Genomic DNA, 24,281 nt, shown 5'->3' with positions numbered 1-24,281 from the left:
TATAGTCAAAACATTTGTGTATAAAAGCATATGATCCTGTATGTTTTTTCATACACATTTATAATTTATACCTAACTTTCAGATATGTGAGTCTGACTTACTCCAACTCAGCATAATTTTGTCTCTCTGAATTTGACTTACTCCACTTAGCATAATTTTTTCCAGATTATGTTTTATAAAATAAAAATATACTCTTAAATTTGAAAACATTTTTTAAAAATGTTAAGTAGTTTATCTGAAACTGGTAATAAATCTGTATGTTTTTCCCTAGCCTATTTAAAAACCACCACCACCCCTCCCCCATCAAAAAAAGAAAAAGAAAGGGGGAGGACATCAGAAAAGGAAGGCAACCATAGTCACAATAGTAAATTTCATTAAAATCCATTTGAAGTATATATATATATATATATAATTGAAAGATAAAGCTTACAGGAGTCATTAGACCATTGTTTTTCCTTTCAATATACTTTATAATGTTAGTCAATACTTCCAAGTAGCAAATAGCAGAAAAAGCAGACAATGTGCACTATTCCTTCTAACGAAACTGAAAAGATTTGCTAATTAATACTGTACTACTTAGGAATGGGGAAATGTGTCACAAAGACATACTTTAAAATTACCACATAAGCTAGAAGAACATTTAAGATTGTTATTTGAATTATGGAACACAATACTTCTTAAAGAACAACTATAAACCTGAATACTCACACTCCATAGTAATGTACAGAATCATCAATAAACACCAAGTGCACATACAAAAGTGAGTACCTTCAATGTTTTAACGTAAGATGCCAAAATTATCCCTGTAATTATTCATAATGTATCTAATGGCATTGGCAAAAGATCTAAAACAGGGAATTCCACACCTGCTACTTGTGTAAGACCAACCAAACTCAAAACCACTTGTCACAAAACCACTTACCCTATATATCAAAGTAAGAATGGAATGTTTTCACAATCTCAGGATCTCTCATATTAAGGTCTCACATATTTTTATTTGTAAGTTAAAAGAAAAATTCAACCATGTACCAGTGGCTCATGCTTATAATCTTTTAGCCTATAAACTCAGGAGGCTGAGAGATCTGAGGATCATAGTGTGAAGCCATCCCAGGCAGGAAAGTCTGTGAGACTCGTATCTCCAATTAATCACCAAAAAGCTGAAAGTAAAAATGTGGTTCAACTAATAAATCACCATCATTGAGTAAAAACACTCAGGAATATCATCTAGGCCTTGAGTTCAAGCTCCAGGACTGGAAAAAGAAAAAGAAAAGAAAAAGGAAGAAAGATTTCATGCATATATTAAAACTGTTGGCTTGCACAGAGCCCTTTGACAAACACTTTTTTTTTCTAATCAGTTCCTTAATCACTATTACAATATGAGCTTCAAAGTCCTATTTGGAAAGCTTACATTAATGTCACATTTAAAACACCTATCATAAAATTCACACACACAAAAAATCACAGAATGGATGGCATGGGGCATAGGGAGAAGGGATACTCTGTAAAATGCATCACACAATTTGAAACAAATATTCAGCTGTCTTTAGCTAAGTATTGTACATAAATCAGAATAGTCTCCAACATCAATCAAACCTTGAATCACAAAATGATAAAATGACAGCATGTGGTACAAGTGCCACATCCTCATTCTTATTTTTCCCTTCCCTTCTTCTCCCCTCCCCTCTCCTTTCCCCTTTTTGTTCCTTTCCTTTCCTTTCTTGTGCCATTCCTGGGGTTTGAACTGAGGGCCTGGGCACTGTCCTTTAGCTTTCTGGCTCAAGGTTTGTGCTTTACCGCTGTGAGCCACAGCTGTACTTCCTGCATTTGGCTGGTTAATTGGAGAGTCTCATGGACTTTCCTTCCTAAGATGGCTTTGAACTATAATCCTCAGATCTCCTGAGTCGCTAGGATTTCAGGTGTACTCTTCGAATATAAATTTTATTTGTAACTCAAGAACTCATCTCAATACTAATGAAGGCCAAATGTCTATACCAGCACTATTTGCCAGAAGTTTCTGAAATAACAAAATGTACTGTATCTTTGATCTGTAAAGGTAAGCTACAAGCCACATCTGCTACTGAGTATGTGAAAAGTAGCTACTGTAACTGAGGGGCTACATTATTACTTTTAATTAATCTCATGGTTATCATACACAGAATGAAACGAGATAATTCCCACAGAATTAGCTAAAGAAATAGTGAAAACTGAGCAGTGTTTGCAGAGTGTCTACCATATGACAGAGCTGAGACAACATGGAAAAAATATACATTTCTCCATTAACATCTAGGCTCCAAAGGAAGACATTAATTATCAAAACTTGAAGACTGACAAAAGTGCATGATCTTTGTTATACATACTTATGTACATATGTATGACATATTACATATATGTCATGAAATAGAGTAAAGGTATCTACCTTTGTGGAAAACTCATGATTAAACATTTTTCTGTGTGCAAGTATTCTGTAAAATGAAAAGTATCACATATAATTTTAGAAGCTGAGTGTCCCTTATCAAAAATGACATCCTTTATCCAAATGAGACCAGAAATATTTCCAATTTTAGGGTTTTTCACTTTGGGAATATTTTCATAGACTATAATAGCTGGGCATCCTTAATCTGAAAATCCAAAATTCAAAATGTTTGACATCTAAAACTTTTGCATGGCCAAAGGGCTCAAAAAGTTTTGAATTTTGGAGTTTTGGATGAGGGATTCTCAACCTACACATCATTTCTACTTATCTACTATGAAGACAAAGGAGACCATAACCATAAACCAATCACAAGTCTATTCATTTAAGTCTAACTTCAACTACATGATTAAACACTTGAGGCAACAGTCAAATGAATTTGTAGATCATGACCTCATTACAGCTAATGCAAACATAAAAATTATATTCTGATAAGACAAGAAAGTAACTTAACTCTATAGTCACATTCATTATACTTAAGGGCAAACAGCTAATGCATGTGAATAAATATATAACAAACAAGGCCAAAGACTGGTACTCTTCATAGTAAAGAGACAAGACTAAATATTGAGGAAGGCACTGAGAAAACACAAGGCTCTTGCACTCCAAGAGAAAAACCTGGCTGCTGTTTATGGCTATGGTGGTAATTAGAGAGGTTCTAGGATATTTCTCAATACCCATGACCTTTGTCCACAGGAATATGTGTAATTTTGCCACCTGAAATAGTTGTGTCCTATTATTTCATCTGCCTTTCTGAAGACTAAATCTCAGTGATTCTTGTAAATAAGTCAGTCTGATACTCTAAAATCATGATCAAAATTAAACACATGAATACTACTAAGTATTCTTATCTTTTACAATGGGTTTCTTTCATATGTTTATTCATGCTTCCTTAAAGAAAACAAAACCAAAAGGTTCTACAACTCAAATTAACTAAAGAGTATTTCTGGACTTTGGTAACAATGATCCAACACAAAGAAAACAAATTCTTGTTAAATTTCCAATAGATTTTTGTTGGGCAGACATATGTCCATTTAACTATGATTTACAAATCAAATATTAAAATCAAATTGGGGCAAAAAATGAAAATTCTGTGGCCAAAAATACTAATAAAAAATTGTATTTTTTTAAAAATTGGTCGTGGGCCTTGAACTCTGGGCTTGGGCACTGTCCCTGCACTCTTCAGCTCAAGGTGAGCACTCTACTACTTGAGCCACAGCGCCACTTCCAGTTTTCTAGTGGTTTATTGGAGGTGAGTCTCACGGACTTTCCTGCCTGGGCTGGCTTTGAACCTGTGATCCTCAGATCTCAGCCTCCTGAGTAGCTAGGATCATAGGTGTGAGCCACCTAGCCCACCGGGGCGCCCAGCTCATTTTGTATCTTATACTTTTCTTTTTCTTTTTCCTCACTTAAGATAACTTCAATCCTCTTCCTTTCTAATTCTTGAATTATCTAATCATAAATTAAAACAAAAAAAACTTTTAATTGGTCCAACTCACTTTAAAATACCTCCATTTTAAATCTGTGAAACAAAAGATAACTACATAAGAATTTTTAAAGAATATAAATATCCTAAGGAAAATAACAATAAACAAATTCTAACTAAAATATTACTTATACTAATTTAAACAACTTAAAGGGCTAGGAAGGTGGCTCAGTAGTAGAGTGCTTGCCTTGCATGCATGAGACCCTGAGTTCGATTCCTCAGCACCACATAAACAGAAAAAGATAGAACTGGGGCTGTGGCTCAAGTGGTAGACCGCTAGCCTTGAGCTAAAGAGCTGAGAAACAGCGCCCAGGCCCCAGAGTTCAGGCCCCACAACCGACAAATAAAATAAAATAAAATAACTTAAGTTGCTGTGTTAAATAAAATGTCTTACCTTAAAATGAAGTAAAATTTTCAACTATTTTATCATTTTAAATTTCATCTTAAAAAAATTAACCAGAAATGAAAACGACACCAGAAAGGATAAATTTTACTACATGTAAACTTAATTTTTTAAAAAAATTAACCCAGTTAACATATCTTTATTACAAAATTATACTTCTTTATATAAATGGTAGATGTGTCATTTTTGGTAAGAAATTTATTACTAATGTAATATCTTTAGGATATCTTTCACCAATAACATGTTTACTGACATTTAATAAATGCACAATTAGCTTCAAAATCAAACTATTAAAATTAATAGAACATAAACAACTTTTCTACGAATATTTACACAAGTTCAAAAGAACGTATGATTACTGTTTTAGGAACAAAACCAAATTCAAGCTATTCTAATTTGTTTTTTAACACAAATACTAAGCTTTAATACTAAAAAGTTCAACTTATTTAGAAATAAAATTTTAATTTAGTACCAGCACAAGATGTGGCTTTAGATTCTGTTTTACAAAACATGTATCAGCATAAACACTTAACACATATGCAGAAATATATGCTGAAATGTTGATACTTGTCTATGAATGTCTAGGAGTCTCATAAAATACCACTGGAAATCTTCACTTTCTCCATCTAGATAAACAATTACAAACTGCTATTTATCACAAAAGAACAGGAACTGCTTCTAACTATTACTACTGAAATCAAATTGAATATTACAGGGACAGTGAAAGTTTAGAGACCTTGGTAGATATAAGAGTTGAAAGCTCTAGGAATGCATATAGTCCTTTGCTTCGGAAGAATCGAGTTTCATGTTCCATTATCCATTTCTAGACAGAGAATAAATCCTGTGACTATCCCTTAACCTTAAGAAAAGGTTACAGGTCAGCAAAAACGAAGTAAATTTTACTGTTGCGGAAAAAGTTTCATGCAAATGCAATCATTTTTAAATTTTGACAATAATATGGAAAACTGAATTTGAGGCAAAGTGTCAACAATGTAATTTATAAACATGAGTCTGCTTATTAAAAACCAATCAGTGTATTACCATTGACAGAAAGGTTAGAACACCACTGGTTCCAAATTTTCCCATGTAAAATGGACCTGTAAGAAGAAACTAATTCTTCTTTTTCACTGTCTTGCTTGCTCACACTAAACAAAGCTTTTTATTGTGCATTGTGCTATTATCTGACTACAAAATGGTTTACATTGTAAACATCAAACATTTGGGAGGAAAAGTCATGAAATAACTAAAGCAGAATATCCTGTTCCTACCAAAGTATACACACTTATCTGTAGTTAAACTGGCATTCAAACTTAACAAACTATCCAGTAAGAATGCTAAGAAAAAACAGTTAACAAACCTGAAAGAATAGCTTCTTTCAAATATAGTAACATATGGGAGAACTTCCTGATATCATTCACCAACTCCTTGATGTAATCCGGGTCAAAAATGGAGTTGGAACTTACAGACTTGAGCCCCATTTCAGAAGTTGTAACATCAGTAGACAGTTGGCCTGATGCCCAAACACGCTTTTTCTTTGCCTTTTTCTGTTTGTGAGCAATCATCCTCTCATTAAACAGTCAGAAAAACTGAAATCCTTTGGGGGAAAGAAACAAAAACAAGAAAGAGAAACACAAACACTATATCAGCCAGGCAAACATACTAAGTTTTCACCAATAGCCCAAGGCCCACCTTAGAATTCTATATTTAGATCTTTAACAATAAATAAAACACTGCAATTCTAATGCTTCCATTTATTTTTTTTGGGGGGGGGGGGGGGAGGGTCAGTCACGGGGCTTGAACCCTGGCCTTGGGTGCTGTCTCTGCGCTCTTCAGCTCAAGACAAGTGCTCTACCACTTGAGCCACAGAACCACTTCCAGTTTTCTGGTGGTTAACTGGAGATAAGAGTCTCACGGACTTTCCTGCTCTGGCAGGCTTTGAACCTCGATCCTCGGATCTAAGTCTCCTAAGTATCTAGGATTATGGGCATGAGCCACCCAGGCCCAGCTAATGCTTCCATTTATGAAGTGTCCAGTAATCTTGACAATTCTGATATTCATCTCACAAGTGAGGAACATAAGGTTTAGAGGTTGAAGTTTTGTGTGCATTCTTAGATGATAAAATGGGAATTAAACCCTAAATCAACCTTGACACCAAAATCTGTGCTCTTAAATAACTTCCTCTTAATTCCAGGGGTATTGAATTTTTTTAATTTTTAAATATTGCTCTAATCTTTCACATGCCAGAAGGAAAGGTCATATTTTGCCTCCAGAATATCACTTTCAAAAATAAGGATGAAATAGGGGCTTTGAAAAAATAAATGCTTCAAAATCCTCCTCTAACATCCACTGTATGACCTGATAAGCCGTTTATCATCTCTTTGCTTTTCTATGCTCACTTACAAAGTGAGAAAAACATCCTGACAACACCTACTTAGGAAAATTGTTATAAAAATTGAATGTGAACGAAGTACCCATTCAGCACATAAAAGAAGTTCAGTTATGGCAGCATAAAGATGCATAGACAGGAGAACAAGAACACATGTCTGCTTTATCAAGGCTCATCAAAAATACGTTTGCTGAAATTAAGTTCTAAGGATGTCCAATTCTCTCACATACTCTGCATGAACAAATAAATATGAGATTAAGAATAAATATATTTTGATTTCAGAATAATAAAAAGGTAATGTTTCAGCACAAGGGATCACAAAATATATTTTGTTGTTAAAAATCTAATCCTGGTCCACCGGCCCTCAAGAAAGTTCTAAATTGTTCCTTATTCATCCTCCCTTTACTTTTCAAGAATTACAAGTCCTAATTTAGTTTGTATTTCCTGAAATAAAAAAGAAAACAACTAGGGGAATTAAATTAGCTCAGCATTACCACCTGTAATCCTAGTATTAGGTGATAGAATAGGAGGATTGAGAATACGCAGCCTGGGCTACATAGAGAGTTTTAAAGCAGCCTGGGCTATAATGGCAAAAGAGACTGTCTTAAAACAAAACAAAGACAAAAACCAAGTTTTTCAAATATTTTGTCTTGAAAGTTTTGTTATATTGTTGTCAAACACAACTCAGATTTTTTTCCCTTCTTGATTAGTTCTCTAATCTGTCTGTCTCACTATTACATTAGTAAATTACCCCTATTTCTGATCTGAGCTACTGCACTAATTCACTAATTTCCAGATGATCTCTCCAAATCAATTCTTGTCCCTTTACAGACATTATGAGTGAACTTTTCAAACATAAATCTCATGATGTCATTGCTCTGCTCAAAACTCTCCCAAAGAACAAGTGAAAAGTCACAATGAGATCTGCTTCCCACTTCCCTCTGAATTGTCATCTGAAGTCATATTCCTAGCTCTCAGCACTCCTACTACACATGCCTCCTCTTCCTTCTTATAACAGTTATTGTTACCTACAGCATGAAATAACTTTGCATCATAACCAGTACACTTGTGAATACCGTTGCTGTTGTATGTAAGAATGCATGTGTTTCCTAAAACACAGACTCTGGCTAAGGATTTCTGTGATGTGTTTGGATTTTTTTTAAAATATCATTTCATTTAATGATAAATGCAAGTTGTAACTCACTAAATTGACTTTATACTTGGCTCTAAAGCTTGAAAAAAAAAATACAAACTATTTGACTCGGGGTCCTGTCCACATGTAGTTCTATCTGCTTGAAATACTCCTCTTTCTCCTTGGTTTACGTTCTACTATGCTCAGCACAGAGATCACTTCATTAAAGAAATCTCCTTTCTTGTATGACTTGCAGTCCCCCTATACCACCACCACCAAACTATAGCAGATTCCTCAGCAAGTAGTCTCTACTACAAAGTCAATAATATCCTATATTTTCTATCAATGCATGAATCAGAGTTCAAATAGATTCTTCATGTCTTCCCATCTAATCTACAATCTGGAGGAAATCAAGCCCAGGTCTGTCAGTTAACCATGTTTCCTTGCTCACAGCACAATGCTCAGCATATAAAGGATAGCTTTCTCAAACTTTGAAGGATGAAAGAATCTGAAGAAAAAATTGTGGACTTACAGGATTAGAAGTTATTACAAGTGATTTTCACAGAAACAATAAAGTAATAATAATAAAATAATTCTAACTAGCTAGAGTTTTTTTTTAATTCTCTAAAATTCTCTGAAAAAGAAGCATATGAAGCTAAATGAAAGAAAACAAGATAAAACCTTTTAAATCTCCCTTATGCAATCTTTTTGTTAATTTCAACTTACTATTTCTGGGAATATAATTTTTAAAGTAGTTCATAATCTAATAATAATTCTTAATTTCTAAAATGAATCTGTGGCAATATTTGTGCATTATTATGTCCAAATCCCCCTTTTCACCAACAAAAATACAACAATAAAACTCAACTGCTTTGTGCGCACAGCTCTTTTAAAAATCACTAAGAAAATTAGACTAACAAACTTAATCACTTTTGCAGTTTATACTTTTCTGTTTAACTTTCTGGCAGCTTTTAAATTTAGTAATTTAGACAATTAGTGACTGCCATTGGTAAAGATGGCTATAAAAATTAAGGATTTATTCTACCTCTAAGAAAGCACTATGATTAATGTGCTAATTTTGTTAGTTTTTATTATTTTGGCACTTAAAATTTTTTAAATGAAACATTACAATTGAAAAGATGTTTTGAATAACCAATTTAAACCAAACTTTCAAAATGATGAGAAAGTTTAGATAATAGACATTTTTCAAGATCATATACACTACTTTCCCATGTATTAAAATGAACATCCTCTAGTTAGTGGCAACATAAAATGTAGTTAATAACAGACTGCAACAGGCAATTTAACTGGCAATTTAAGTGCTAGTGTGTGCAAAGTACTTAGCATAGTACCTAGCAAGAAGACTAAGACATTACTACCAGCAGTACTTTATTGTGGGAGATTGTTTTTAAGCACACTTAAGTAATAAACAAACTGTAGTCTTACACTGTATCTATGGGTTGCTAGCCAGAATACAGCCCTGGAAACAATCCCTGAGGCTTAACTGATTTCATGGAAACCTACAAGACTGCTTCCAAGTGAAGTTTGAACTGTGCAAACAGATTTTTTGAGCAAAATATTTGTGGATGCAAACATCCTCATCTCCCAAAGGGTGGTTTTCCCAAAACTCGAGTATCCCATGTCAATCAAATATCCACGGTCCCATACACAAAAACCCCATAATGTACACTGTAATAAGGGTGATTTTTATTTTAGTCACTGAACTCTGACATATAAAATGCTGCAAAGACCTGTACTTAATATTTCCCACTTTATTATTTCCACTTGAGGAACTATTCTAGATATTTCAGAAATCTGCTATTTCAGCACAACTTCTGCCTTGGTAAGAATCTATTTCAAGATACTGAAAAAAAAATCAGTCGTTAATTCTGAAGGTCTTTGTATTTTTAATAAGCACCCCCCACAAAAACAGAACGGGAACACGACAGTTTTTATTAGTAATATGCAAACAATTTCTCAAGGCAGGCATGCACCACACATACACTTCATTCCTGTGCAGTTTGGACGCAGCCTGCTTAAAAAATAGGAAGCTGCCCAGCCTCCCACGCTCCAAATGTCTAGCATTCCTGCAGGCAGGGGTAGCCTCTGGCCGGCCGGAGCTATCCCGTGCCAAAGAGCACGGCCCGGTTCCCCACGCTGGGCAAAGGGACGGGGACCTGCGCGCCACACCCAGGGGAAGGGAGGGGGCGCCCAGCATGGCCTTTTGAAGGGAACTTCCTTCCCCAGAAAAGGAATTAGGCAAATTCTCTTAAGAGAAGCAGATAAAACCAGATGCGGGGTTCACGAGGCTCGTCCGTCAGTACGTGTCCCCTCGAGTTCAAGACCGCAAATATGCACAGCACATAACTGGGACGATCTGGAGAGCCTGAAGAATGCTCAAGCAGAATACCCCGAGGACTCCTGGGAGAACAATTCTGGAGGGAATCCTAAAATACCTCGGGGCCGGGGCCGGGCCGCCCGAAGAGTGAGGAGCCCCGCAGGGTGGCGGGACCAACGGCGCCCCGGCTCACGACCGGCCGTGGTCCGGCACTGCTCGGCGCGCTGGGCAGGCTTGGCCTCAGTTTCCCCGAGGGAAAGACGAGTTAAATAACTGGACCCGTCCCGGGGACTGCGAGCCGCATCAGCGAGCGGCCAGGCGAGAAGTTCTCATCCGGCGTGCGGCGTGCTGTTCCCCCGAGCTCCGAGCTCACTTCGGCGGCGACCCAGCCGCGGCTCGGGTCCTCCCTAGGCCCCTCATGCCCGGCGGGACCCGTGGGACCCTCACCGAGAACCGCCAGCCCGTCATCCCAGGTCCTGCCCGCGACCACCTCCACTCGGGGGCCCGCGCCAGGGCCGCCGGGACCCCGGAGTGCAGCTAGCTCGCCAGCTATCGCCGCAGGCGACCTAGTGCGGGCCAGCAGCCCGCGAGCCGCAGCCTCTCACTCACCGCAGAGCTCCATCCTGCGTCCCGATGCGGACGCCCGCCAAACTCTCACGGCCGCCGCCGCCGCCGCGGTCTCTGCGGGCCCGAGCTCGCCGCCCCCATCCCCCATGCACAGCCCTTGGATGCCCGGCCAAGCCGCTGCCGCCGCCGCCACCACCCCAGCCGCCACCGCCACCACCGCGCCAGCCGCGAGCGCCCGCCCCAGCCCCGCCCCTCCAGAAAAGTCCTGCCCCCACGCCCCATCCCATTGGCTTGCGCCCGTGGAGGCGTGGCCTGAAGCAGGTGGGGGCCACTTGCTCGCCGGCTGTCATCTGTACCCCAGCCCAGACCCCGTCCCTAGTGCCTCGGGACGAGTCTGCTGCTGGCAGCAAGGGGGAAAGTCACCTGCAGCCTCAATCCAATTAATGGGCGTTCCCAGATGAAAACTATTTCTGGTAAGAGTTCTGTGGGACACCTTTGGCCGTCCTCCCCAAGCCCTGCAACCCAAGAGGTGGCCACACAGGGAGTGGGCACCCCGCCGGCAGCACCCTCCCAGAATGCGCTAGCTACCTCCAAACCGTCAACTATCTGGCGGGTTTTACCTATCTACTTTCTCCAACCGCATTAGCAAACCACCTCAAAGAAAACGAGTAAGGAAGAACGATCGGAGAAAGCAGCAAGGGTGGAAAGCACAAGCAAGCGTTCCACTGCAACATGCGATCCACCTCAGTGCTGGCACAACCCAGAAACACAGCCAGCCTGACGGTGCATAGTCTTGGGGCACAGAGAGAAAGGACCACACACAGGACAAACTGAAAACGACCCAGGACAGTGTGAGAACTGGAAAGCAAGTGGGAGTGTACACACAGGGAGACGGGCAAAAACCAAGCAACCGGTGAAATTAGAGAAATAAGGAGGTGAACGTGTAGCAGAGTGACAAGTGGGGTAGTGAGGCAGGAGAATGGGATACTTTCTAACTTCAAACCACTGCAGGAAAAGCTGTTTGTAGAAAGACAAACGTGATTTTTCAGACTCACACAAATTTATCCCATCAGCCCTCAAACAGAACACCAAGTTTGTGCCACAAATACCCAGAGAACCTCAAAACTAAACTATCTTTGAACTGCATTAGTGGAGTAGCTTGAAGAGTAGTGTGCCAGCCTGGCAAATATGAGGTCCTGAGTTCAAACTCCCATACTGAAGGGGACAGAAGATGAGGCATACGAAGGAGAGGAGAGAGGAGGGGGGAAAAAGCAAAGAAAGGTGTAAGAGACAGAGACAGACAATTGTGGTAATAGAGGGAAAAAAGAAGAAAAATGAAAGTAGAGGAAAGAAGACAGGAACTACAGAGACAAGGGAGTTTGTGAAAGAGAAAATAAGTTAGAAATAAGTAAAACTGAGACAAAAACCAGGATGATATATATATACATATATAAATATATATATGTATATAATATATATACATATATATATTATATATATATTATAATATACATATTATACACACATATATATATATATATATACACAGAGAGAGAGAGAGAGACCACCCTCAGATAAAGGAAGGAGAAGGGGCACTTCACACAAGCAAAAAGTTCTGAGGGAAATGAAGTTAATTATCCACCTCCCAGGTTGTTACTTGAAAAAGATAAAACTGAAAGCTCTTTTTTACCTAGCTCCATAATTATATTTCAGACTTAACTTTTAAAATTTCAGCCACTAAAACCTTAATCATAACTGTACCAAGATTGAAATCACTAGTAATATGAAAGACACCTAAAAAACATTCCAATCTGTAAGAATTATTAGGTGGTTAAAATATAGCTAGGGTTATTAAAGAAAGTTTTTGTTAAGCCTCTTAGTATCATTCTTGCTCTTACATCTTCTGAAAAAAAGTATTATCTGCCATCCTTCATCCAGATGACATTTGCAAATACAAAAATGGCAACTTAAATTTAAATTAAAAGGCTTATTTTATTAACCTGTCCTGACTTTATTTAAAATAATTTTATACCACATAAATTTTAAGGATGAAAAGTACATTAATGAAATGTTTATCATTAAGTCCAAAATTATGGGTTTGTAATGCAACTATAAAACCAAAGTAAAACCATTCTTGTATCTTTACAGAAGTCCAACATTTTAAAATATTTCAGTTGTGGAAAAATGTTTCTGGAAGCAACTCATAATTGAAAAGAAATTGCATGTATTTTAAAACCATTTTATATTACTACTGTCTCTACTATTTTTGGCCTTTTCAAATGAAAATTCATATCCTCTACATGGCACTTTTGTGTGAGTCATTCTGTGTAGCCTCAACCAACACATTCCTCAAATCTTCTTCATGTGTTCTTTTCAAAATGTCTCTGGTAGCAGATTGAATAGAAAATTATCTATCTGTAAATGTTAGTATATTCTGTATTGTTAATTTTGCTAGATAAATGTCTTCATAATCTTGAAGTTGATTCTGTTGTTTAGGCAGAGGACTTGTCATAGCACAACATGGGCCTAAAATCATTGGACAGTCTCTGGAGACATTCTGGGTGGTCCCAATTGAGGAAGGAGTTACTACTGACATCTAGTGGGGAGAGGACAAGGATGCTGTCAAATAGTCTACATGAACAGGAACACCTACCCTCAACAAATTATCTTGCCCTAAATGGTCAAAAGTGCTAAGGTTAAGATACCCTATAATAATCAGACAATAATTACAGACAACTTTATAAGTCATAAGACAGATAGATGTGATAAATTATCCACAAAATACATTAGGCAAAATCTGGACTGTTAGGCATTTTACAGTACAGTTAGCCTGATATATTCAACAACAACAAAAAAGTTGCAAAAGAAGTTAAAAGAAAATTCTCTTTAAAAAAAACCCTTGAAAAATTTGTCAAATGAAAGGATAAATTAGACCAAATCTATCCTTTCATTGTAGTAAATAACTAGAAAACTGAATAAAATATATATTATTTTTAGACCCTGGACTATATAGAGCATAAGTCTATATGTAATCTCTGAGAGAGACAGACTCATAAAGAAATTAGGTAAGCCAATCTCTTGCCTAAAGTTAGATTCTAGATGATGGCAAAGGAAGGGAGAAGCCAAGAGGAGTATGGCACTTTTGATAAAAATGAGGAGATGGGGATCATTGTTTCAGGAGATTGAGGGAGCTACAAATTGAAGGACAGATCAGAGAGGAAGAAAGTAAGGAAAAGGAAGAGCTCCAGAAATTTGCATAGGGAATTAATTCTCCTGAATACTAAGATGTACATGGTATAAGGCAAAACTTGAAAACAATGGGCAAAGAATTTCAAGAAAGCTGTAGCTGAACAATTCCATGTGTCCAAAAGAGCTGTGACCTCTGAGTTTTTATTGGACAGGGAGAATGACTTTGAACACCCAAGGGAAGACAAAAGAAGAGCATACTTTATAATCCTAGTCCTAGTGGAAACTCACCTCAATAGAGCTCCATGGCTAATACATAGGTAATAACAATGTGTTATGGCACACACACACACATATATATATGTAACACGTATGATAATGGTATAAAGGAGGAGGGAGATTAAAATATAAAGGGTAATAGCATAGTTATTATTTGAGGCCTATAATAAGATAAAGATAATATATATTAAGTGGGTGCTGGTAGCTTACACCTGCAATCCTAGCTACTCAGGAGGATGAGATCTGAGGATGAAGGTTCATATCCAACCCAGGCAGGAAATTCCATGAGACTCTTATCTCCAGTTAACTAGCAGAAAACTGGACCTGTGGCTCAAAGTACAAGAGCGATAGCCTTGAGCAAAAAAGCTCAGGGACAGCACCCCAGCCCTGAGATCAAGCCCCATATCCACCACCACCACCAAAACCCAAATATATATATATATACATATATAAATATAAAATGACAAATATATATATATATATATATATATATATATATATATATATATAAAATCTCCAGAGATACAACTAATAAGCTATTGGTGAACATAAATAGGATTTTAAAAACTAAATCCAAAAGCAGGCAGGACAAGAATTAAAAAAAAACAGTAACAGATGGGACAAATAAAAGATGGCAAGGCAATAAGATTGTTTGTTGGATGGGTTTAAATTCAATCCCTCTAAATATCTCCAATAAAAAGGAAAATATTCTTAAGAGTGAGAAAAAGTTAAGATTCAACTATATGCCAGGCCCCGGTGGCTCACGCCTTTAATCCTAGCTACTTAGGACGCTGAGATCCAGAGGATTTAGTCTGAAGCCAGCTGGGGAAAGAAAATTTGCAAGACTCCATCTCCAAAATAACCAGTAAAAAGACCACCCCTGTAATGTTAGTTACTCAGGAAGCTGAGGATGACAATTCAAAGACAGCCTAGGCAGGAAAATCCATGAGATGCAAATCTCCAACTAACCACCAAAAAAAAAAAAAAAGGCCAGAAATCTAGCTGTTGCTCAAGTGGTAGAATACCAGCCTTGAGCAAAAAAGATACAAGACACAGCCCAGGCACTGAGTTCAAGCTCCAGAAGCAACACACACACACACACACACACACACACACACACACACACACACACACACACACACACACACACACACACACACACACACACACACACACACACACACACACACACACACACACACACACACACACACACACACACACACACACCTACCTACCTACCTACCTACCTGAGTGGAGGCAACTCAAGTGAAGATCACCTAAGCTAGCAAGAATTTGAGGTCCTGAGTTCAAACTCCAGTCTCCCCCCGCCCCCCCACACACACAGATATGACAACAAAAAAGATATATCATAGAAATACTAATTATAGAAAACTCAAATGTTTGTTAAACAAAGAATATGACCTAGGATAAAAAGTATTGTTTCATAATGATAAATGAGTCATTTCTTTGTAAAATTTTAACAGTCCTAAATATATATGCACCTAAAAAGAAGTTCTAAGATATATGAGACAACACCTGACAGAAATATTAGTAGTTTTGGGCACCCTGGCTCACACCTGTAATCCTAGGCGCTCAGGAAACGGAGATATAAGGATCCTGGTTCAAAGAAAGCTTGGGCAGAGAAGTCCTTGAGACTCTTTATCTCAATAACCACCTGAAAACCACAAGTGGTGCTATGACTGACAGTGGCAGAGCTCTATCCTTGAGCAGAGAAGCTCAGAAACAGTGCCCAGGCCCTGAGTGCAAACCATACCAACAAGAAAGAAAGAAAGAAAAGAAAGAAAGAAAAGGAAGGAAGGAAGGAAGGAAGGAAGGAAGGAAGGAAGGAAGGAAGAAAGGAAGAAAGAAAGAAAGAAAGAAAGAAAGAAAGAAAGAAAGAAAGAAAGAAAGAAAGAAAGAAAGGAAGGAAGGAAGGAAGGAAAAGATTAGTAGAAACAGACAAATCCACAACTTAAAATTTTCAGTAATTGACTCTTCATTTACATTAACAGAATAACTGAAAATTGAGAATATAGGAGGCTTGATAATAACCAATTTGACCTAATATACATACATGTACAAAAAAACTCTACTCTAAAATGGCAGAATAAACATTCAACTATGCATAGGATGTTCACTAAAATAGACCATATGTGGAATCATAAAACAAATCCCAATATGCTTAAGAGGAATGAAATCATACAGTATATGTTTTCTGACTTAAACAAAGTTAAACTTAAAATCAGTAAGAGAAAAATATCTGTGGAATCCCAAAATATTTGAATATTGTAAAACATACTTTAATAACTTGTGACCCAAATTTTCACAAGGGAAATTTTAACGTTTTAAACCGAATAAAAATGAAAACATACCTCAAATTATGGAGCGTATAGAGCAAAAATTATGCTAAGATAAATACATTGTTTTAGATGAATTATTTTAAAAAATGTTAAAAGTCAATGCTCCAAGATTCTACTTTAAGAACCTAGAAAAGAACAACTCAACCTGAGTAAGAAAGGGAAATAATGATAAGAACAGAAATTAATCATGTAGAACATATGGAAGAGAAAGAATTAATGAGGCCAAAAGCCAGTTGTTTGAAAAGATAAAACTGATAAATGCTAGAGTGATTAAGAAATAAACAAAAACCATTGATATGAATGAAAGGACATCAGTAAAGACCCCACAGATCTTAAAAGGATTCCAGGGAATGTAGAAATACTTTATGCTGATAAATTCAACGATTCAAATGAAATGGAAAATTTCACTGGGAGATAAAACCTTGATGAAAGAAACAAATCAAAAGGTCAGATTTATCACTGAAAACTCCCCATAAGGAAAACTGTAAATCTAGATGAGTTTCACTGATTAGATCCACTGAATCAGAGGGGAAAAAATCCTACACAAATTCTTGGATAATAAAGGAAATAGGAACTTCGTAAATTTATTCTATGGCAGCAGCACCCTGCTATAAAAACTAAAGATGCTACAAGAAAACTACAAACCAAGTTCTACAAGATACTATTAGCAAGTCAAATCCAATATTATGGCTAAAAGGATTTGTCCTAGGAATGTTAGTTTAGCTTAACATTCAGTAGAGAAAAAAATACAGGACCATCTCAAGTGATGCAGAAAAAGCATCTAACAAAATTCCATTCTCATACATAAAAGTAGGCAAAGTCAGAATAAAAAGGAATTTCTTCAACAGGATAAAAGGCATTTGCAATAAGCCTACGGCTAACATTATATCAAACATAAAAGACTAAGATTTTTATTTGTTTATTTATTTTTGGGGGGGTCCAGTCGTGGGGCCTGAACTCTGGGCCTGGACACTATCCCTCAGCTCTTCAGCTCAAGGCTAGCGCTCTACCATCTGAGCCACAGGGGCACTTCTGGCTTTTTTCTTTTTGCTTATGTGGTGCTGAGGAATCGAAACGGGGGCCTCATGCATGCAAGGCAAGTGCTCTACCACTGAGCCACCTTCCCAGCCCAAGACTAAGATTTTTAAAAAACACAGATTAAAAGAAGCAAAACATTTTAATGAGAGATAACATGCTAATGTACCTAAAATATCCTGAGCTAGTCCATCTAATAAAATACATCAGATCAAGGTACTGGTGGCTTGCGCCTATAATCCTCACTACTCAGGAGGCTGAGATCTGAGGATCCTGGTTCGAAGCCAGCCCAGGCAGGAAAGTTTATGAGACTCTTCTCTCCAATTAACTACCAGAAAAACAGATGTAGTGCTGTGGCTCAAAGTAATAGAGCACTAGCTTTGAGCAAAAGAGCTCAGCAACACATAATTTAAGTCAATAAGACTACAATTTTATTTCTATAAGCTAACAACTGAAAAAAAAATGTAAAATTAATTCCAATGTCATCAAAAAACCCCAAGATTTTGGAGGCGATAAGTTTAACAAAATGTATGCAACATCCTAAGTCGAAAACTATGAAATACAATTTTAATAAATTGAAGAATAGACAGACGGGATAATATCTCAATTTATCAACATACATATAGGCCAACAGAATAAAGTTCAGAAGTGTGTGTGTGTATATCTATCTATATCTATATGAATGAGACCTAAAACTATCAAGCTTGAATTCAGGGATCAGAGGAGGTCACTGAGAGTTTTATAAATAAAGGTGGCTTTTTACTTAATTTTTTTATTTTTATGCATTTTATGCATGATTATGCATTGCATATAACTGCTTTTGAGTTAAAATAAAAGAGTTCAGTAGCAGAGAAAGTAAGGCCTGCACATAAAGTGTCAGCATCTTTTTCTAAAAGAAAATATAGGAGGTGAGTTCTCCCACAGATACAAAACACAGAACTATAAAAAAAATTAATAAATTGGATAAAATTTCTAACTTCTAACTCTGTGAAAAACATTGCTAAGATATGAAATGCAAGCCACAAACTGGGAAAAAATGTATTTGACAAAAGATTTACGTTCAAATAATAGGAAAACAAAGAAACCAAGAAAATGAGTTATAGACACTTTGCAAAAGAAACTACACAGCTGAATGATGATGCTCAACATTAATATCTAATATCAGACAAAGACAAGTTAAAATATGAGATACTAAAATAATTACAAGGCTCAATTCCAGTTAGACTGGCACAGATGCAGAACTGTAGATGTAATGCTACTATAAAAGATATGAGATTACTAAAAAACAATTCAGCAGTTTCTTATAGAGTTAAACATATATTTAGCATATAACCCAGCAATTATGCTCTTATATATAACAAAAAGAAATGAAAATATATATTCAGTCTAAAACTTGTTCAAATAAATTTTTTCATAATGGTTAAAAACTATAAACAATCCAATATCCATCAACAGATAAGAGGATAAACCAATTGTGGTATAATTTTACCATGGAACATCATTTATTCATGACAAAGAAAGAAACCATCTATGAATATCAAAAGCACTATGCTAAATCCAAGAAGTCTGACAGGTGTCAGGTGGTTCTCATTGATAATCCTACCTATTCAAGAGGCTGAGATCTGAGGACCACAGTTCAAAGCCAACCTGGGTAGGAAAGTCTATGAGATAATGCTTCAAGTAGAGCTGTTGCTCAAGTGATAAAGTACCCAGCCTTGAGAGGGAAAAAATCAACAACAACAACAACAACAACAACAAAACCATGAGACAAGCCAAGCACAGTGGCTCACACCTGTAATCCTAGCTACTCAAGAGGCTGAGCTCTGAGGGTTGCAGTTTGAAGTCAGACAGGGCAAGAAAGCCCATGAGACTCATATCTCCAATAAAGTATTCAGAAAAAACAAAAACAAAAATGTGGCTCAAATGGTAGAGTGCTAGCTTTGAGCAAAAGAAGCCCAAGGAGGGATAGAGCCCAAGCCCAGAGTTCAAGACCCAGGACTGGCAAAACAAACAAAACAAAACAAAACAAACTTGAGACAATACCCAGGCCCTGAGTTCATGCCCCACTGAAGTAGACAACAAAAAATATATGTATATAAGGATTCCATTCATATGAAATTCTACAGAATGTGAAAGTTAATTTTTAGTGATTAAAAAAAATGTATCACTGGCTGCACAGGGACAGGTGTGGGAGAGTTGCAGACAAGCATGAATGAAGGAAATGTTCTACATTTTACCATGGTGGTGATTACATAGGTATATACATTTATCAAAACTCATTCCACGCGAATACTTAGGAACTATGTCTTCTTATATATAAAGTATTCATCAATAAATTAGCATGTAGATGTCTGTGCATGTATATAGCATATTAACTACAGAATATGGGCCTAATCTAGACCTTATTTCAATCTGTGAAACAGGAATAGAAAAACTCAGAAAATCCAAATGACTCTTCAATTAATGTAACAATGAATTAATTTTGAATTTGTATTGAATTCAACTCAATATAATAATGATTAAATACTGAATGATGTTGGTATTATATGTAATAAAGTAATGTTTCTTTGGGAAAATATTCCCTGAAATATTTATGGATAAAATAATATGTTTGGGAAGTGCTTCAAAATATTATGGAGAACTAAAATGAGTGGGAATATACTTAAAGGAAGACTGTCTGGGTGTGGTGACATACCCTATAATCTCAGCTACTTGGGAGGCTATGGCAAGAAGATCAAAAGTTTATGGCCACCCTGGGCAACTCAGTAAGATCCTGTCTCAAAACAAAACTTTGGTCCTGAGGCTTGAACTCAAAGCCTGGGCACTGGCCCTGAGCTTTTGCACTTTTTTTTTTGCTTGAGCTTTTGCACTTGAGCCACAGTTCCATTTCCAACTTTTCAGTGGTTAACTGGGGATAAGATTCTCACAGACTTTCCTGCCCAGACTAACTTTGAACTGAGATCCTCACATGTCAGCCTCCCAAGTAGCTAAGATTACAGGTGGGAGCCACTAGAACCTGGCTAAAACAAAACTTTATATAATAGAGTCGGGAGTGTATTTCAGTGATAAGAGTGCTTGTCCAGCATACTTGAGGCCCTAGGATCAATGTCCAGTAGAGATTTTTATAAAAGAATGACTGAGTTTATAATTTTTAAATGTTTTTTTTTCTTATGGGTCTATGCTTTACTACTTGAGCCATGCCTCTAGACCAGCTTTTTGCTAGCTAACTTTTGAGGACATCTCATGGACTATTCTGCCCCAGGTGCCCTTAGGTCTCAGCTTCTTTAGTAGCTAGGATTACGGGCATGAGCCACTGGTGCACAGCTTGAGTTCGTCTTTTTTTTTTTTTAAATGAAGTTGGAAATAGAAGGTTTGTTGTATTATTTAGTCTACATATTTGTATATACACATGTACATTTGATATTTCCATAATAAAACATTGTTTTAGTTGGTTTTCTTTTTTAAGGTCTATACCTTGGATCTACTTTTGGCTACTCAAGATTCTCCCTACCAGTAGCATCATTCTTCTTCCATCCAGATTCTCCTTCCCTTTTTTAATCCCCAAAGCACATATATAATGTGTGCTCAGGACTGACTCAATCCTATTACACACTAAATGTCCTTTGGAAGCCCATCAGCTACAAACAAATGTGACAAACTAACCACAAATCTGACATCAGACTGTGTTCAATCAGATAAATTATAAGCAAAATTGTGGGAAGTTCTTTTTGAATAGTCCTTGAAACTTTCTTTCCCTAGTATTTAAAAAAAATATGTTGTAATTGCTCCAGTTGTCCTTAGAAAGGAAGACTATGATGTTTGAAAATGTTTTCAGCAACACGTACTGAAACATTTTATTAAGAAACGATCTTATCCAAGGAGGATAATGTTTGCTTTCTGAACACTGGCTTATTTGCTTGTCACAGTAATAAGGACAAAGAATAAAAGGGACAGTCCACAGAAGTTTCTATCAAACCAGATCATGCTCCTAATCTTCCTTTTAACTTCCCTTGTTTCTTTACGCCATAAATATGTCTTTATGTGAATAGCTGGAAATGTGCCTGTATGTGTGGCTCATCACCATGCGGGGTTGAGTGAGAAATCATAAACAAGCAAACAAATTAGGCTTCAAAACTTCAATGCAGAAACACATCAGCTGGATCAGTGACGTCTGATATGCATTTGAGATGAGAGCAATTCTGCTCCAGAGGCCTGTTCTAACTTCTGTGCTTTTAAAATCATCCTTTTGCCTTCTAGCTCACACAAAACACTTCTTCCAAGAAACCTTCACATTTCCTCCACGTAAAATAAGCATTCCTCTTATCTACCATATGGTATTCACCATACTTCTCTCAGGAAACCCATTATATGATGCTTTAGGCCTTATTTAGTTGGTATTGTCTGTTGCTACCTAACTGATGGGAAGATTCTGCAGGGCTCTGTATAGCATAGAAAGATCCTGGTAAACTTTCTGAGCTAATGCTGCCAAAATCCTTCCAGGGTGCCTTTTGAGTAGGAACATTATTCAAGGTATCCCCAAACAGCAGTTATCCTAAAAAGCCCACATTCCTAGGTCAAGGGCTTTCACAGCTGGGAGGTGAAGGTGCTGATAATTGGAATGGGTGTTCTATTTTAGTGGGGAGTGTTGAATAACCAGCTAGCAAAACATTCACTAGATAGTACTCTCTCATCTCCAAGTTCTCTTGCCTGCCGACTTAGAAACTGATACAGACACTTCTTACCTAGTCCTGTCTTACATTTTTCAGGTAAGGTTTCCCACCCCCCCCCCCCCACACATACACACAAGACCAGGCCTACATACACTGTCAAGCTAATGAGGCATAACTGCCAGCGTTCTTTGCTTGCAGCTCCTACGATATAAGAAAGTGGGTCTAAATAGACTTTACTGGCAAATTGCCTAAAGAAATCACTGCGGATAAAGACCTAATTCTCCAAGACTCCTATGGTGTTGAGATTTATTAAATTCAAATATTCACTTCCACATCTAAATCTGAATTTTTTTTTTCATAAAGGGGGCAGAGGTGATGTGAATTCCCAAATAGGAGGAGAGGGGGGAAAAAGTAACCTTGGAAAGAAAGCTGCTCCTACCTTGGCCCTTTCAGCTGTGGTCCTGAAACTGTCACAAAACATCCAACACCCCCCCCCCCCCATTAGATTCTCCATTAAAAGATGTTAAGAGTCCTTACCCCTTAAAAAAAAATCACGCCGCTGAACCCCCGCTCCTAGATCCCTAGAGATGGGGTGAAAACGAGTGATAAATCGGGGCGTGTGGTGACAAGTTGAACCCTGTGTAGTATCAGGGTCTGGGCCCCAGAAAGCTCCTCCTCCAGGACACCCGGTTTGGATCACCGATAGGGTCGCAGGGGGGGAGGGAGAGAAATTCGGGGGGGGGGCACGCTCTCCCAGTATGCAGTGACTGTAACCTCTCCCCTCCAACGATTCCCATTTTGCAAAGCACACACTTGCCCAGAGACTACGGCTTGGGGGGGAGGGGAGGGAGTGGTGTGAAGGTGAGGTGTGCCGGAGCCGCAGGAAGTGATAGAGGGGATACCCGGGGAGGGAGGGAGGGAGGGAGAGGGGTGGGGGGGGAGGGGGAGGGGGAGGGGACGAGAATGTTTTTACACCTCCGGGCTCTGGGCCTTGGGCCACAAACAACCCCAGCCTGCCTCCTGGAGGACCCGGGGCGATAAGAAAAGATAAACGTGGGATACGAGGTGTGCGTTCTTCACCCGCAGCCTCCTGGGCGTTTGTCAGGTTTGAAACTCCATAAAAACTTCACACACCCCCCGCCAGAAAACAACAACAATAATAATAACCCATCCCAGTGCCAACGAGGTGCAACCCGGGCGGGCAGGAAAACGAATGCGGCGAGGGTCCGAGGCACCCCTGAACCCTTCCGGACGCGACCGACGCCCGGCCCGGCCCGCACAGGGCGCAGGGCTGCGGGACGCCTCGCGAGGCCCGCCCCGCCCCGCGCACGCCCGCAACGTCGGCGCCAGGGTCCGCAACGGCCTCGACGGCCATTTAGGGGCCGTCCCGGCTCGTCCACGCCCCTCGTCCCGCGCTCGACTCTCCGCGAGGAACCCCGGGCCGGAAGGACGCGGGGTGTCCCCCGCAGTGGCCTCTCCATGGGACCCTCGACCGCGGCTCTCCGGAGACCGTCGCGGACGCCCCCCCGCCCCACACACACCGCAGCCTCTCACTCACCGCGGGGCTCCATCCTCGCCCACAGGCGGACGCCCGCCGAACTCTCACAGCCGCCGCTGCCGCCGCCTCTGCGGGCCCCAGCTCGCCGCCCCCATCCCCCACGCACAGCCGCGGACGCCTGACCAAGCCGCCGCCGCCGCCGCTCCAGCCGCGAGCGCCACGACCGCGCCAGCCCCGAGCGCCCCGCCCCGCGCGTCCCGCGCGCCGGGCCACGCCTCCCTGGGCCCGGCCCATTGGTCCACACCCGAGGGGGTGTGGCCTAAAGCTGGTCGGGGCGGGGAAAGGGTGGTAGCCTGCTGCGGGCCAGACCCTGCCCCGCCCCCCCCAAGGTCGCCTGGCTCCCCCCAAGGTCGCTAGGCTTGCCCTGGTGGCTACAGCCCCGCAGGTGGACCACCGAGGGAAAAGTAG

General features: G+C 39.1%; 1 protein-coding gene across 5 annotated transcripts in view; it reads right to left on the bottom strand.

The window, feature by feature from the left end:
- Positions 1 to 23,981, bottom strand: part of Arhgap29 (Rho GTPase activating protein 29) — a 62,504-nt gene extending 38,523 nt beyond the window's left edge. The window contains exons 1-2 of one of the 5 annotated variants that reach the window (XM_042676782.1): positions 23,874 to 23,981; positions 5,717 to 5,953 (exon numbers count right to left, since the gene is read on the bottom strand). In XM_042676782.1, the coding sequence (XP_042532716.1) occupies positions 5,717 to 5,921 (205 nt within the window). In that variant the 5' untranslated portion in view covers positions 5,922 to 5,953; positions 23,874 to 23,981. Of the gene's footprint in view, positions 1 to 5,716; positions 5,954 to 10,824; positions 10,955 to 23,395; positions 23,453 to 23,873 lie in introns of those variants that run through there. The other 4 variants (XM_042676799.1, XM_042676791.1, XM_042676805.1 and 1 more) reach the window with 4 other exon arrangements.
- Between the last annotated feature and the right edge of the window lie 300 nt (positions 23,982 to 24,281).

Source organism: Dipodomys spectabilis, unplaced genomic scaffold (genome assembly GCF_019054845.1).
Source record: "Dipodomys spectabilis isolate Male_0828 unplaced genomic scaffold, ASM1905484v1 ptg000002l, whole genome shotgun sequence".
NCBI classification, from domain to species: domain Eukaryota; kingdom Metazoa; phylum Chordata; class Mammalia; order Rodentia; family Heteromyidae; genus Dipodomys; species Dipodomys spectabilis.
Note: the sequence above shows the minus strand (reverse complement) of the source record. Positions and strands in the feature narration are given on the sequence as shown.